The sequence below is a fragment of the Microtus oregoni genome, unplaced genomic scaffold (assembly GCF_018167655.1).
Source record: "Microtus oregoni isolate MIOR12 unplaced genomic scaffold, Mior012 000035F_ref0000213, whole genome shotgun sequence".
NCBI lineage: Eukaryota > Metazoa > Chordata > Mammalia > Rodentia > Cricetidae > Microtus > Microtus oregoni.
The window spans coordinates 5670170-5686669 of NW_024543094.1; the positions used below are offsets into that span (position 1 = coordinate 5670170).

Sequence of the window (16500 nt, forward strand, 5' to 3'; positions counted from 1 at the left end):
GTTTAAAAAGGAATGGTTGTTTGCAGGTTACTATTGGCGTCTTTAAATAAATTCTTGTATTTTTTAATAGGTAAAGAAGCCAGAAAGGTATATGATGATGCTCAGAATATGCTGAACATACTGATAAGTCAAAAGAAACTCCAGGCCAGGGGTATAGTTGGATTCTGGCCAGCACAGAGTGTCCAGGATGACATCCACTTGTATGCAGAGGGTGTGGTACCCCAGGCTTCAGAGCCCATAGCCACCTTCTATGGGCTGAGGCAGCAGGTATGAAATGTGTGTGGACGGTGAGTGCACTGCTTTGACTCTCAGGCTTAGCAACTATACTAAGTGTAGTAAGTGAGAATTAAATAAGAAATCTGAGCCTTTTATCTGTACCATTGCATCCCAGACAGCCCCCCATAGGCCTGAGTCCTAAGCATTTGTGAGGATGGAGAGAAGGCAATGGGTGTCCCTGAGGTCGGGTAGGGTTCATAGTGGTGACTACAGATAGATATGGAACCGTGCTGCTAGCCTTGCTGTCGTACACTTGTGTTTTCAGTCTTTCAACCCCATATCTCATGGAACTAGGGGCATTTTATTTTCCCTAGCAATTGCTTTTCATCTGAGTATTCTATTAGAGACTGTTATGTGGCTTATTGTCTCAAAGGGAAGTCTGGCGGGGACAAATACCCCAGAATGTCCACCCTGCCAGGTGCTGAATAGGGAGTAAGATAACCATAGTTAACTGTTTCATGGTGGTGTTGTCAGGCAGTTTATGTCTCTGTTTTACAGAGGAGAAAAAAACGGGCAGAGGGAGCTGGCACTGAGCTTTGTGTGCAGAGAGGCAAGCGCAAGCCCCCTTGAGTGTGTCCTGGATATATTCTCCTTGTAGCGGTTCCCAGTGTACACTGTCTGTGTTTTGTCTTTGCCTCACCTTTAAAAATGGCAGGAACCATGCAAAGACTTTAGCTGCTATAGATACAATTGTCTCAATGAAGAATTGGAGCTAGAATTTAATAATTAGCAGTAAATTACTTTCTTTGGTTTTACTCATATTTTTAATAATTAAAATTGGTAGGGTTGCCTTTATCATAATGCAAATTATAATGACAGGGTTTTTTTTTAATTTATTTATTTATTAAGGATTTCTGCCTCGTCCCCACAACCGCTTCCCATTTCCCTCCCCCTCCCCCAATCAAGTCCCCCCCCCCCTCATCTGCTCCAAGAGCAATCAGGGTTCCCTGACCTGTGGGAAGCCCAAGGACTGCCCACCTCTATCCAGGTCTCGTAAGGTGAGCATTCAAACTGCCTAGGCTCCCACAAAGCCAGTACGTGCAGTAGGATCAAAAACCCACTGCAATTGTTCTTGAATTCTCAGTATTCCTCATTGTCCGCTATGTTCAGCTAGTCCGGATTTATCCCATGCTTTTTCAGACCTAGGCCAGCTGGCCTTGGTGAGATCCCAATAGAACATCCCCATTGTCTTAGTGTGTGGGTGCACCCCTCGTGGTCCTGAGTTCCTTGCTCGTGCTCCGTCTCCTTCTGCTCCTGATTTGGACCTTGAGATTTCTGTCCGGTGCTCCCGTGTGGGTCTCTGTCTCTGTCTCCTTTCATCGCCTGATGAAGGTTAATATTCCTGAGGATGCCTATGCGTTTGTCTTTGGATTCACCTTATTTAGCTTCTCTAGGAACATGAATTATAGGCTCAATGTCCTTTATTTATGGCTAGAAACCAAATATGAGTGAGTACATCCCATGTTCCTCTTTTTGGGTCTGGCTTACCTCACTCAGGATAGTGTTTTCTATTTCCATCCATTTGTATGCAAAATTCAAGAAGTCCTTGTTTTTTACTGCTGAGTAATACTCTAATATGTATATATTCCATACTTTCTTCATCCATTCTTCCGTTGAAGGGCATCTAGGTTGTTTCCAGGTTCTGGCTATTACAAACAATGCTGCCATGAACATAGTTGAGCATATACTTTTGTTGTATGATAGGGCCTCTCTTGGGTATATTCCCAAGAGTGGTATTGCTGGATCCAGGGGTAGGTTGATCCCGAATTTCCTGAGAAACCGAAACACTGCTTTCCAGAGTGGTTGCACAAGTTTGCATTCCCACCAGCAATGGGTGAGTGTACCCCTTTCTCCACAACCTCTCCAGCAAAGGCTATCATTGGTGTTTTTTATTTTAGCCATTCTGACAGGTGTAAGGTGGTATCTTAAAGTTGTCTTGATTTGCATTTCCCTGATCGCTAAGGAAGTTGAGCATGACCTTAAGTGTCTTTTGGCCATTTGAAGTTCTTCTGTTGAGAATTCTCTGTTCAGATCAGTGCCCCATTTTATAATTGGGTTGATTAGCCTTTTACGGTCTAGTTTCTTGAGTTCTTTATATATTTTGGAGATCAAACCTTTGTCAGTTGCAGGGTTGGTGAAGATCTTCTCCCAGTCAGTGGGTTGTCTTTTTGTCTTAGTGACAGTGTCCTTTGCTTTACAGAAGCTTCTCAGCCTCAGGAAGTCCCATTTATTCAATGATGCCCTTAGTGTCTGTGCTGCTGGGGTTATACATAGGAAGTGGTCTCCTGTGCCCATGTGCTGTAGAGTACTTCCCACTTTCTCTTCTATCAGGTTCAGTGTGTTCGGACTGATATTGAGGTCTTTAATCCATTTGGATTTGAGTTTTGTGCATGGTGATAGATATGGATCAATTTTCATTCTTCTACAGATTGACATCCAGTTTTGCCAGCACCATTTGTTGAAGATGCTCTCTTTTTTCCATTGTATACTTTTAGCTCCTTTATCGAAGATCAGGTGTTCATAGGTTTGTGGGTTAATGTCAGGGTCTTCTATTCGATTCCATTGGTCGACTTCTCTGTTTTTATGCCAATACCAAGCTGTTTTCAATACTGTAGCTCTGTAATAGAGTTTGAAGTCAGGGATGGTAATGCCTCCAGACAAACCTTTATTGTATAAGATTGTTTTGGCTATCCTGGGTTTTTTGTTTTTCCATATAAAGTTGATTATTGTCTTCTCCAGATCTTTGAAGAATTTTGATGGGATTTTGATGGGGATTGCATTGAATCTATAGATTGCTTTTGGTAGAATTGCCATTTTTACTATGTTGGTCCTCCCAATCCAAGAGCAAGGGAGGTCTTTCCATTTTCTGGTGTCTTCTTCAATTTCTTTCTTCAAAGACTTATAGTTCTTGTCAAGTAGATCTTTCACTTCCTTGGTCAGGGTTACCCCAAGGTATTTTATGCTATTTGTGGCTATCGTGAAAGGTGATGCTTCTCTGATTTCCCTCTCTGCTTCCTTATCCTTGGTGTATAGGAAGGCAACTGATTTTTTGTAGTTGATCTTGTATCCTGCCACGTTACTAAAGCTGTTTATCAGCTGTAGGAGTTCTTTGGTAGAATTTTTGGGGTTGCTTATGTACACTATCATATCATCTGCAAATAACGAAAGCTTAACTTCTTCCTTTCCAATACGAATCCCCTTGATCTCCTTATGTTGTCTTATTGCTATTGCTAGAATTTCAAGCACTATATTGAAGAGGTATGGCGAGAGTGGACATCCTTGTCGTGTTCCTGATTTTAGTGGGATGGCTTTGAGTTTTTCTCCGTTTAATTTAATGTTAGCTGTTGGCTTGCTGTAAATAGCTTTTATTATATTTAGGTAGGACCCTTGTATCCCTATTCTCTCCAAGACCTTTATCATAAAGGGGTGTTGAATTTTGTCGAATGCTTTTTCCGCATCTAGTGAAATGATCATATGGTTTTTTTCTTTCAGTTTATTTATATGGTGGATTACATTGATAGATTTGCGTATGTTGAACCAGCCCTGCATCTCTGGGATGAAGCCTACTTGATCATAATGGATAATTTTTCTTATGTGTTCTTGGATTCGGTTTGCCAGTATTTTATTGAAGATTTTTGCGTCGATGTTCATGAGTGAGATTGGCCTGTAATTCTCTTTCTTGGTTGGGTCTTTTTGTGGTTTTGGTATCAGGGTAACTGTAGCTTCATAAAAGGAATTTGGCAATGACTCTTCTGATTCTATATTGTGAAATACCTTAAGGAGTATAGGTATTAATTCTTCTTGGAAGTTCTGGTAGAATTCTGCATTGAAACCATCTGGTCCTGGGCTTTTTTTCGAAGGGAGATTTTTGATAACCATTTCTAATTCTTCGCGAGAAACCGGTCTATTTAGATCATTCACCTGGTCTTGGTTTAGCTTTGGTATATGATACTTATTTAAAAAAATGTCCATTTCTTTTGTATTTTCCAGTTTTGTGGCATACAGGCTTTTGTAGTAAGATCTAATGATTCTCTGAATTTCCTCTGTGTCTGTGGTTATGTCCCCCTTTTCATTTCTGATCTTATTTATTTGCGTGTTCTCTCTCTGTCATTTAATTAGTTTGGATAGGGGTTTGTCGATCTTGTTGATTTTCTCCAAGAACCAGCTTTTTGTTTCATTGATTCTTTGGACTGTTTTCTGTGTTTCTATTTTGTTGATTTCAGCCCTCAGTTTTATTATTTCCAGTCTTCTACTTCTCCTGGGCGCGTCTGCTTCTTTTTTTTCTAGAGCTTTCAGGTGTGTTTTTAAGTCCCCAATGTATGCATTCTCCGTTTTCTTTAAGTGGGCACTTAGTGCTATGAACTTTCCTCTTAGCACTGCTTTCATTGTGTCCCATAGGTTTGAGTATGTTGTCCCTTTATTTTCATTAAATTCAAGGAAGACTTTAATTTCTTTCTTGATTTCTTCCTTGGCCCAGGTGTGGTTCAGTAGTTGACTGTTCAGTTTCCATGAGTTTGTCGGTTTTTTGGGGGCAGCGTGGTTGTTGCCTTCTAACTTTAATCCGTGATGATCTGATAAGACACAGGTGGACACTGATATTTTTTTGTATCTGTGGAGGTTTCCTTTGTTTCCGAGTATGTGGTCAATTTTTGAGAAGGTTCCATGAGCTGCAGAGAAGAAGGTATATTCTTTAATGTTTGGGTGGAATGTTCTATAGATGTCTGTTAAGTCCATTTGCTTCATTACCTCCAATAATTCTCTTAATTCTCTATTAGGTTTCTGTCTGATTGACCTGTCCCTTGGAGAGAGAGGTGTGTTGAAGTCTCCTACTACTAGTGTGTGTGGTTTGATGTCTGCCTTGAGTTCTAGTAATATTTCTTTTACATAAGTAGGTGCTTTTATATTGGGGGCGTATATATTCAGGATTGAGACGTCCTCCTGATGAATTGTTCCTGTTATGAGTATAAAGTGACCGTCTCGGTCTCTTCTGATTGATTTTAGTTTGAAGTCAGTTTTGTTAGAAATTAGTATGGCCACACCTGCTTTTTTCTTAGGACCATTTGCTTGAAACACCTTTTCCCAACCCTTTACTCTGAGTAGGTGCCTGTCTTTGTGGTTGAGATGTGTTTCTTGCAAACAGCAGAATGTTGGATCCTGTTTTCGTATCCAATCTTTTAGCCTGTGCCTTTTTATAGGTGAATTGAGCCCATTAATATTAAGTGATATTAATGACCAGTGGTTGTTTACTCCGGTTATTCTTATTGCTTTTGGTAGTAGAGATTGTGTGTCTCCTTTCTTTGAGATGTGCTCGTGAAGGGTCATTAGATGCCTGGGTTATTGTAGGCAGTGTTGGCAGTGTTGGATTCCTTGGGTTGCGATTTTCCTTCTATTACTTTCTGTAGGGCTGGATTTGTGGCTACGTATTGTTTAAATTTGTTCTTATCCTGGAATGTCTTGTTTTCTCCGTTGATAGTGAACGATAGCTTGCCTGGGTATAGTAGTTTGGGTTTGCATCCATGGTCTCTTAGCTTCTGCAGAACCTCTATCCAGGACCTTCTGGCTTTCATAGTTTCCATCGAGAAGTCAGGTCTGATCGGTTTACCTTTATAAGTTACTTGCCCTTTTTCTTTTGCAGCTCTTAATATTCTTTCTTTAACCTGTATATTTTGTGTTTTGATTATTATATGGCGAGGAGATGTTTTTCTTTGATCCAGTCTGTTTGGTGTTCTGTATGCTTCTTGAATATTTAAATGAATATCTTTCTTTAAGTTGGGAAAGTTCTCTTCCATAATTTTGTTGAAAATATTTTCTGAGCCTTTGAGCTGTGACTCTTCTCCTTCTTCTATTCCTATTATTCTTAGGTTTGGTTTTTTTATTGTGTCCCATAGTTCCTGAATGTTTTGTGTTGAGAATTTGTTGGCTTTGCTGTTTTCTTTGATCTGTTCGTTTATTTTCTCTATGGTGTCCTCAGCATCTGAGAGTCTTTCTTCTAGCTCTTGTATTCTATTGATTATGCTTGTTTCTGTAGACTCTGCTCGTTGGCCTAGATTTTCCATATCCAGCTGGTCCTCAGTTTGTATTTTCTTCTTTGCCTTCATTTCAGTTTTCAATTCTTGAACTGTTTCCATTACCTGTTTGATGGTTTTTTCTTGGTTTCCCAGGGTATCATGTACGTATTTACTCATTTCTTCAAACTTTTTGTTATACTTCTCATCCATTTCTATAAGGGCATTTTTTACATGTTGTTTAAGGGACTCTATTATCTTCATAAAGTCGATTTTTTTCCACTTCTTCTGTGTTAGGTTGTTCAAATACTTCTGTTGTAAGATCATTGGGTTCTGATGTTTTCATGTTGTTTTTCGGATTATTGGGTGAGTTCTTGCCTTGGCGCCTGCCCATCTCCTCCTATTGATCCTATCCAATGGATCCTTTAGAAACCGGATCAGGTTTCCCTGCTGGCCAAGGGCTCCGCTTACAAAATGCCCTCACTCTCTTTCGTGGTTCCTGCTGCAGGCCAAGAACCCTCTCACCCCTCCGAAGGATCTTCAGGACAGGACCAGGCTCCCCTTGTGCCAGTGACCTGGCCAACCAAAGGCCTACCTCTTTGATTCAATTGTAGTAGGGCGATCTGCTCTCCTTATTGCACGCCTGTCCCAGCCGCTTGGGTCTGGCTGCCTCTCCGCCGCGTCTGGTGCCTCCGCCGAGCTGCCGCCGCTGCGCCGCGTGTGGCGCCGCCGCCGCCGCCGCCGCTGAGCCTCTGTGCGTCTGGCGCCGCCGCCGCTGCGCCTCTGTGCTAATGACAGGGTTTTAATAGTAACGATGGATGGGATTCTTAAACTTGAGCCTTGATACCATAAGTGGTTATGTGAGAACAATTTCAGCTTTACTCTATGTGCTCAGGCCTAGTCACCACAGGATACAGGGCAGGGAGTTCCAGTGCTGAGCTCTGGCCCTTCCTCACTAGGGAATCATGAGCTTATCTTTGACTGGTATAAGGCCAGACACCTTTGCTGGGCTCTTTTCTTTCATCCTCCAGTCCTTGGTTTTCCTCTGCTGACTTCACTTCACAGTCAACTAAATACTGTTGTGTTGTGATATAAGGGCATTTACCACCATTATTCTTAGTTTATTCTTTCAGTAGTTCCTAGAGAGGGGAGCTGGACCGTGGATACGTATTGCCTGTGATACATTTATTAGGAGATGATCTGCAGGGCACTGAGAAACTGTAGCTGAGCACCCCATTCATTACCCTGGGAGTCTTTTGTTCAGAGGATCTTTGATTGTCATCCCTTCTGAGGCACAGTGGGACCAGTGACCTGTCCTACTGCAGAGTAGCTTTGTGTCTCTCTCTTGCTTTTTTTCTTTTCTTTTTTTAAATCAAAGAACAGTAGAGTACCACTGGAAAATGACTGACCTCTTTCTGAGCTCTGGAACACTCATGCCTTCTGACCTGCAGCCACAGGCTTATTCTCTGCCCAGGGTCAGACTATACTTGCTCTCATGTCTAGCAACTGACTTAGAAGATTCTGGATGACTGCTCTTTGATTAATTGATCCGTCTAGAGCAGTACCATGTCTCTAGGAGCATTTGTTGTCCTCTCCTGGATCAGCCATATCACTGGCTGAGCCTGTGGGGTCAAATTTTATGTCTCAGATTTCTTGCCTGTGAAATGGAACTTGAGGATCACTTCCTTCACTGGATTGCTGAGAGCTAAATTAGCACCCTAGAAAGAACAACAAAGTGTTAAGTACTTAGGAAGTATTAGTTATAAGTTACTAACTTTTTATTGACCGTGATATGTATAAGACTTTGATAGTTTCATACCAGGGAAGGATCAGTTACCAGCTGAGAGTAAAACCCTGGAAGATGGACACCTGTGTTGTGGAAACAGAGAAAAATAGGTGTAGGTGTGTGTGTGTGTGTGTGTGTGTGTGTGTGTGTGTGTGATTTTGCAACAGGGTTTCATGTGTCCCGGGCTGGCCTCAAACTTGATGTGTCATTAAGGAACCTTAAATTTTTAATCTCAGTGCATGCTGAAATTACAGACCTGCAAGATTGTACCTGGCTTATGTGGTACTGGGGATCAAACATAGAGTTTTGTGCATTCTGGGCAGGCATTTTTCCAACTATGATTTCTGGGCCCTGGACAGAGTCTTTGTATTCAGACTATATTAGTGTATTCTCAGAAGTCTCCTGACAAACCATGGTGGACATCACCGGGCCTATATGCGCTTGACCTCAGCAGTTTGTTAACTCTTATCTGTTGATGTGAAGATGTGTTGATGTTGATGTGAAGGCTGATACCTTTATCAGGCTCTTCTCAAACATGCTCATCTGAATTGAAAACACTCTGGAACAGTAATGTTTAATCTACCTATGATTATTTAAGGTTCTGATTCCTAGCATAATGCCTACAGGTATTTATAACTGAGCAAATCAACTAATTTCCTAATTGTATATGCTACATCCTGTCATGTAGTTTTTAAAAATGTCTGTTTTCTGTTGCTATAATGGAATATTTGAGACTGGAGATTTTTAAAGAAAAATTCTTATTTTGGTTCATTGGTCTGGTTGTTAAGTCTAAGATCAGGCAGCCCCATCTGGTGAGAACCATGTGCTGCCGTGTAACATGGCAAAAGTCAGAAGAAGAGAAGCACATGGGCAAGTGAGAAAGGAAGGCTGAATTCCAGTAATAGCCAACCCATTCTGCAAGAAAGACAGTAATTCTGTCCTGTCTCCAGGTTCCTACCCATAGGTTCCTGCATTGGTTTCGTGCCTTAGGTCCCTCAATGTTGGTCTGTGACATAGAAGTGTAAACCAAAAAGTCATATACTGCAGTGCCCCTGTGCCCCACATGGCTATGTTCAGTAATTGTGGTTTAGTATATACTAAACCGTAGCCATTTGTTTATTTAGCACGGATCTATTGCATACTCACAGTATGCCAGACACCGTTTTGAGTGCTGTGGTAGAGCTGAATGAAGCATGCAGGCATTCTGTGTCCTGAGACTGACAGTCATTTTGTACTCTACTATGTGCTGATGCTGTGGCCATGCTGATGACCTCTCTGCCAATGCTTGGGTTTAAGGCTGAGAAGGACTCTTCCAGTACAGACCCCTACCACTGCCTCTCAGACTTCATTGCTCCTCTGCATTCTGGTGTCCGGGACTACTTGGGTCTGTTTGCTGTTGCCTGCTTTGGGGTTGAAGACCTGAGTAAAGCCTATGAGGATGATGGCGATGACTACAGCAGCATCATGGTGAAGGCACTGGGGGACCGGCTGGCAGAGGTAAGGCATTGACAGATACTGGGGTGCTGAGGTAGAGAGTGGGTGTTGGAACTTTCATGACAATGTCAGAAAACCTATCTGCCATTAGAATTTATGTCACTGCATACTTGAGCTAGATGCTGCTGGCTTTAACATGACCTGTAGTTTTAAGTCCTGTGTCTTCCAAATGCCACTCATATGCCATCTTTTAGCAAAGAGAAACCTCCAGTGCTTGACTAGTTGGTTGTTGCCCTCCAGAGACTTGACCTTATCTCTGAATTAGTCTTCTTTTGATTACTGTGATAACCCCCAGAATTAAAATCAGATTTCTGCTTTAGAGTCCTTTCTAATGTTGGCAACTTCTGTAGCTGCATGTGGGGTGAGGAGGCCAAAATGTGAGAAGTCCTATCTCCCCTTTGTTTTGAGCAGGCCATAGAGAATGCCGCTCTGTGGTCCCAGTACTCTTCTGGCCCCATTGACTTCAGGCAAATGTCCTAGAATTCTAGATTACTGAATGTGGTACTTCAGAACTCTGTTGAGGACACCATGGCCTCTCAGGGCAGCTAATGAAAGTGCAGTTTTCCTGACTGTGGCCAGGTGGGGAAAGTGGTTCTGTGTGGAGGTCACAGGTTGCTTCTGCTTGATTGTGCCCCTCTCTCTTCTGTGTTCCCAGGCCTTTGCAGAGGAGCTCCATGAGAGAGTTCGCCGAGAACTGTGGGCTTACTGCAGTAGTGAGCAGTTGGATGTTACAGACTTGCGCAAACTCCGGTATGAGGGCATCCGGCCAGCTCCTGGTTACCCCAGCCAGCCTGACCATACTGAGAAGCTCACCATGTGGAGACTGGCCAACATTGAGCAGGCTACAGGTATGTGGGAGACAGTGAGCTCCTGTCCTTGCTCATTGAGTCCATGCACATGAAGTTAAAGTTTTTATAAAATAGGAGAACTTAGAATGAAATCATCCCTTATCCCATCCTTTCTCACTGGATCTGTTCTGGTAATTTACTTCCAGAGTACAGCCTTGCATTTTTCCTGGACTATTTTAGACTTAGTAGGTTAAACTGTTGACTGTTGCTACATCCTAGAAGGGGATTTACCTAGGTTTCCTTTCTTCCCCCTGCCTTTCCTACCCTAGTTTTCTGGTTTTGGTTTTAATACCTAGTGACCAGCTTCTGTCCTGTTGGCAGTGTTTTCTGCCTGCTCAGGCTTGCGCTGCTTGCTGATGGCTGTTTCTAGCTCTAAACTGGCAAGCTCCCAGCCTTCCCTTAGCTCTCTCACTTTCCTTTACTTGTTAGTAACATTTATGCTCCTCTGCAGTCATCATCCCCTCTTAAATTTGCTCTGTGGGTTGAGTCTCAGAGTTGAAATTAGAAGTTGACCTGTGCTCTGTTGAGACAATAGCCTCTTTGTGCTTGACTCAGGGCAGAGTCAGTCATTGTTCTGAGGCTGCATTATCCCATCCTTGCTGCATAGTTTGTGATGTTGAGAGGACTCAGTTAAATCACAAACCCAGTAGAATTAATCAATCATAATTAGCTATTAAAGCTGGTGAAGTTGAATCCATATCACTGGAAGGAACTGAGAGTGGCACTGGATTTGGGTCTGCAGAAACGGCTCAGAGAGTCTCAACATCTAGGTGTGAGCACGGTGTCCTGTGAGTGAGCTAGAGATGATTAGAAAGTATTCAGCATTGTGGTTCCAAGTTCTTGTCCATGGAGTGAGTAGTGCAGAGTACAGCCCTGAGAACGCCTCATTCTCTGTGCTTTTGTGGGCTGCTTCTTCATTCCTGCTACCCGCTGACCTCATAGAGTCATGGTGAGCTGTGGGGATTCTTTTACTGCCAGGGGCTAGCAGTCCTACCTGAGAAGACTCAGCGTAGAGACAAATTGGAGCCTCTACAACTGATCACATGTAGCTGGGGAGAAGGAATGCAGTCTTTTCCAGGCTTGCTCTTACCAGGTATAATATGTGGGTCCTGAATTTGGTTTTCCACCTGGCAAGAATTTGCTAGACACTATGATCAGAGCTTCTTGCTGTGTCAGTGTGTCTCCCTAGATGGCGTGAGTTTACTTGGTGCTCACTCAGTCTGTTAGTACCCTGCCTGGGCACTGATTGCTTCCTGTGCTTCTCTTCAGGCATCAGTTTGACAGAATCCTTGGCGATGGCACCTGCTTCAGCAGTATCAGGCCTCTACTTCTCTAATGTAAAGTCCAAATATTTTGCTGTGGGCAAAGTTTCCAAAGATCAGGTAAGCATGTGACTTCTCTAGATAACTGTCTTTAAAATCGACCCGAAGGACCCATTTTATATGACAATGAAATGATGTGATGTGGGGGGCGGGTGTTTGTGAATAAACTCACCTCAGTTTGTGTCTTAACTTGATTTGAGCCCATTACCCTGTTTCCAGCCTTCTCTCTCTATCCATGGTAAACACACAAACACACACACCTATTAGTTTCTAAGCAGCCGACATTTGCCACTTGTTTTTCCCTAGAGAGTAAAACAGGTGGGCAGACAGGAAATGTGTTAGCTCAGTAGATTGCTGTTAAGACAAGATATGCCAGGTACTTAATGTTTATTCCAAAGTCTGTGGAAACTCAGACCAGAAAGATTTAGCACTTTGGTTTAACAAGATGCTTCTGTCTTTTACAGATTGAAGATTATGCTTTGAGGAAGGACATGCCTTTGGCCGAGGTGGAGAAATGGCTTGGCCCTATTTTGGGATATGATACAGACTGACTTCTTTCTCTGTCGTGCTTTTTTTTTTTTCCCACTCTTTTTCTTTTTTCTTTAAAACCTTTATGTTTGCTGACCTCAGGGGGTACAATCCAGAGTGCCTTAGAAATAACAACAAAAGCACCTGTGTGCCTGCTGACCTCCCCCACTGCCATTGTGGGAAGGCTGGTTGGTGGCACGTGATATAGAGCAGGTCTTCTGGGGTCCTAGAACATAAGTACTGTTTCAGGGACCTTAAATGAGGTGCATCAAGGTGCCAAGGCTCATGGTGTCATTAGGTTGTTAGACTTGGAGCAAGTAGAAGACATCTTTTGCATTTCAAAGCAAGTCAACTAGCTTTTCCTCATTTTTGCCTTTGACCTAGGAGGGCACTTGTACCTGTTTTTTTGTTGTATGTTTGTTTGTTTTTATTGTTTTCTCACATTAAAAAAGGTCCTGAAAATAAGTTGAATAGAGAAATAAGTTGTATAGAGAAATGTGACATTTCAATCTAAGTGTTTCAACAGTAGACTTGGACAGGGAGGAAGGTGTTACTCTCTTTTCTCCTGCAGGAATATATTTTCTGAGGTTCAACTAACTGTAGAATTCTTTGGCAAAGGCATACTCGCTGCTTGCTGGACAGAAATACTGGAACTGTTTGCCCTGGTGTGCTGGTGTAGCTAGGCACAGTCACATTTTCCATGCTTGTCGTTTCATGGTCCCTTGCACTAGTGGAAAAATGGAAGAGAAAGAAAGTGACTTCCAAAGGTATTATTTAATATCTAGCTGTTCTCAGAATGAGTAGGTTCTCAGCTGAGCTCTGGTATTTGTGCAGAACCTGTGGGTGGCTAAGCCACGCAGTTCTTTGCCTGCGCCTGACTCCAAACTAACATATTTTGGATATACTATACTGTCTTGCTCTTTGTTATTTCTGAAAATATTGTTCAGAGCTTTAGGCTCTGAAAACGAGATTTAAACATCAACTTTGCTGTATAACTTCCATGTGACATAAACCAAGTGCTCAGTCTTCCCAGCCTTGTCTGCTCATCTATAAAATGAGAACAGTGATCTTAATTTCTGTCTCGTTGGATGAGATTTAAACAGAATTGTGCATAGAGACAGCTCAGATACACACAGATGTCTAAGTGGAGGTTGTAGAGCTCTGTGGTCTTAGCACTGTAGGTCCTCATGAAAAGAAGAAGGACTCAAAAGAGGAGGTAGTGTAGAGAAATATGTATGGGAACCTCCTTTTGGCATTAGATCCCCACTTACAGTTTACACTGACTGAGGAAGAGAAGCTACCTCTTATGTGTTATACATGCTGTCAGGACTCATCTTCTGTTAGGCAGACTCTTACCTCATATCTTGCCCCAAGGTACTTACACCAAACACACATTCTGGTATATTGGAGGTGAATAGAAGAAAATGACAGTTGGGTAATGATGATCCTGTGTATCTGTAATCTTTCCAATTTTATTTTCAAAGTAGTGTACGCTTTCTGTATCACTCAGAGTGAAAAGAATTGTCTTCTTTAAAGTATGTTTAACTTGTAGTGTGTAAATGGGATTCATTAGTCTGAACACTTAGTTTCAGGACGTGTTCCATAGCAGGTATATTCTTTAGCCTTGGAGTATTCATCTGTGAGAAAGAATAACCTCCAGATGTTTTAATGCATTTCATCTGAAGAATTACTAACGTCTTTTTGTCTCATTGCTATTCTTTCAGCTGGATTCCCTGAGTATGTCTTTATTGATCTAACCCCATCACATATGTTTCTGTTGTTGTTCTCCTCCTCTTCTTATTTGCAAGTTTAGGTGTATAGATATTCACAAAGGAATTGAAATGATAGCTTGAAAGCATCCTTCTTAGTTTCATTTTAGGTATTCCAGAGAGGATGGACTCCAAAGGCTAGTATTTTAAACTGGGCTCTTGTGTGCTTGATTGGATGCACCCAGCATGTTTCCTCACCATTGGCACCTGAGACTCATACGTGAACTGATTTTACACTGCATGTTTATTTTTTCACAGTTAAGAATTATCTGTAGCCAGATGTGCCTGCCCTATGCCTGTTATCACAGCATTTGGGAACTCGAGGCAGAAGATTGGCATAGGTAGTAGGCTGTCCTGGGTTAAATAGACTGTCTTCAACAACAGAAATAGCACCAGCAAGATGGCTTAGTGCATAAATGTACAGGCTGCCAAACCTGACCTGAGTTTGATTTCTGAGACTCACATGGTAGAAGAGACTGACTCCTGACCTCCACACACAGGTTGTGGCACACCACACAATAAATACATGTTTGTGAAGAAGAAAAGAAAAAAAGGATTTGTCTCCATTTTGCTGCTTGCTCTGCTGCCTGCTGTAAAGGCTAGTTTTATGGAACAGTGGCTGGGAATAGGGAGAGTTTCATTGGTAATTATTTCTCCTTCAGGCCATTCACCTCCATTCATAATGAACACACATGGGAACAGTCTTTTTTCCCCCCACAGTTGATTCTCTTCTCTCATGCATGATCTTTTCACAATATTTGGACTTTCATGTACCAGTTATTTTTCTTTCTTTCTTTCTTTCTTTCTTTCTTTCTTTCTTTCCTTACCTAGAGCTACATTATTTTATTTTTTTATTGAAAAGAAAAAAAATTTCTGCCTCCTCCCAGCTTCCCATTTCCCTCCCCCTCCTCCCGCCCCTCTCCCCCTCCTCCTGCCCCTCTCCCCCTCCACCCAATTTTCTCTTCCTCCCTCTCCAGTCCGAAGAGCAGTCAGGGTTCCCTGCCCCGTGGAAAATCCAAGGTCCTCCCCCTCCATCCAGGTCTAGGAAGGTGAACATCCAAACTGGTTAGCCAGAACATGAAGTAGGATCAAAACCCCGTGCCATTGTCCTTGGCTTCTCATCAGCCCTCATTGTCCGCCATGTTCAGAGAGTCTGGTTTTATCCCTTGCTTTTTCGGTCACAGACCAGCTGGCCTTGGTGAGCTCCCAATAGATCAGCCCCACTGTCTCAGTGGGTGGGTGCACCCCTCGTGGTCCTGACTTCCTTGCTCATGTTCTCCCTCCTTCTGCTCCTCATTGGGACCTTGGGAGCTCAGTCTGGTGCTCCAGTGTGGGTCTCTGTCTCTATTTCCATCCATCACCAGATGAAGGTTCTGTGGTGATATGCAAGATATTCATCAGTATGGCTATAGGATAGGGTCATTTCAGGTTCCCTATCCTCAGCTACCCAAGGAACTAACTGGGGACATCGCCCGGGGCACTTGGGAGCCACTCTAGGTTCGAGACTCTTGCCAACCCTAAGGTGGCTCCCTTAACTTGGATATGTGCTTCCCTGCTCCCCTATCCAACCCTCGTATATCCCAATCATCCCGTTTCCCCAAGTTCCCCCTTTCCTCCCCTTCTTACTTTTCTCTCCCCCTCTCCCCTTACCCCCATCCTGCCCCACCCCCAAGATCCCAGTTTTTTGCCTGGCAATCTTGTCTACTTCCCATAGCCAGGAGGATAACTATATGTTTCTCTTTGGGTTCACCTTCTTATTTAGCTTCTTTAGGATCACAAATTACAGACTCAGTGACCTTTAGTTATAGCTAGAAACCAATTATCAGTGAGTACATCCCATGTTCATCTTTTTCGGTCTGGGTTACCTCACTCAGGATAGTGTTTTCTATTTCCATCCATTTGCATGCAAAATTTGAGAAGTCATTGTTTTATTACCGCAGAGTAATACTCTAATGTGTATATATTCCACACTTTCTTCATCCATTCTTCCATTGAAGGACATCTAGGTTGTTTCCAGGTTCTGGCTATTACAAATAATGCTGCTATGAACATAGTTGAACAAATGCTTTTTTCATATGATAGGACATATCTTGGGTAATTTCCCAAGAGTGGTATTGCTGGGTCCAGGGGTAGGTTGATCCCAAATTTCCAGAGGAATCGCCACACTGATTTCCAAAGTGGTTGCACAAGTTTGCATTCCCACCAGCAATGGATGAGGGTACCCCTTCCTCTACAACCTCTCCAGCAAAGGCTATCATTAGTGTTTTTTATTTTAGCCATTCTGACAGGTGTAAGATGATATCTCAAAGTTGTTTTGATTTGCATTTCCCTGATCGCTAAGGAGGTTGAGCATGACCTTAAGTGTCTTTTGGCCATTTGAAGTTCTTCTGTTGAGAATTCTCTGTTCAGTTCAGTGCCCCATTTTTTAATTGGGTTATTTAGCATTTTAAAGTCTAGTTTCTTGAGTTCTTT

At 42.5% G+C, this 16500-nt stretch overlaps 1 protein-coding gene across 2 annotated transcripts in view; it reads left to right on the forward strand.

Moving 5' to 3' along the window:
* Positions 1-13553, forward strand: part of Mtr (5-methyltetrahydrofolate-homocysteine methyltransferase) — a 76836-nt gene extending 63283 nt beyond the window's left edge. For both annotated transcript variants that reach the window (XM_041630724.1, XM_041630725.1), the window contains 5 exons: positions 71-267; positions 9364-9564; positions 10217-10409; positions 11679-11791; positions 12196-13553. In XM_041630724.1, coding sequence (XP_041486658.1) covers positions 71-267; positions 9364-9564; positions 10217-10409; positions 11679-11791; positions 12196-12282 — 791 coding nt within the window. In that variant the 3' untranslated portion in view covers positions 12283-13553. The remainder of the gene's footprint in view (positions 1-70; positions 268-9363; positions 9565-10216; positions 10410-11678; positions 11792-12195) is intronic.
* The last annotated feature ends 2947 nt before the right edge of the window (positions 13554-16500 follow it).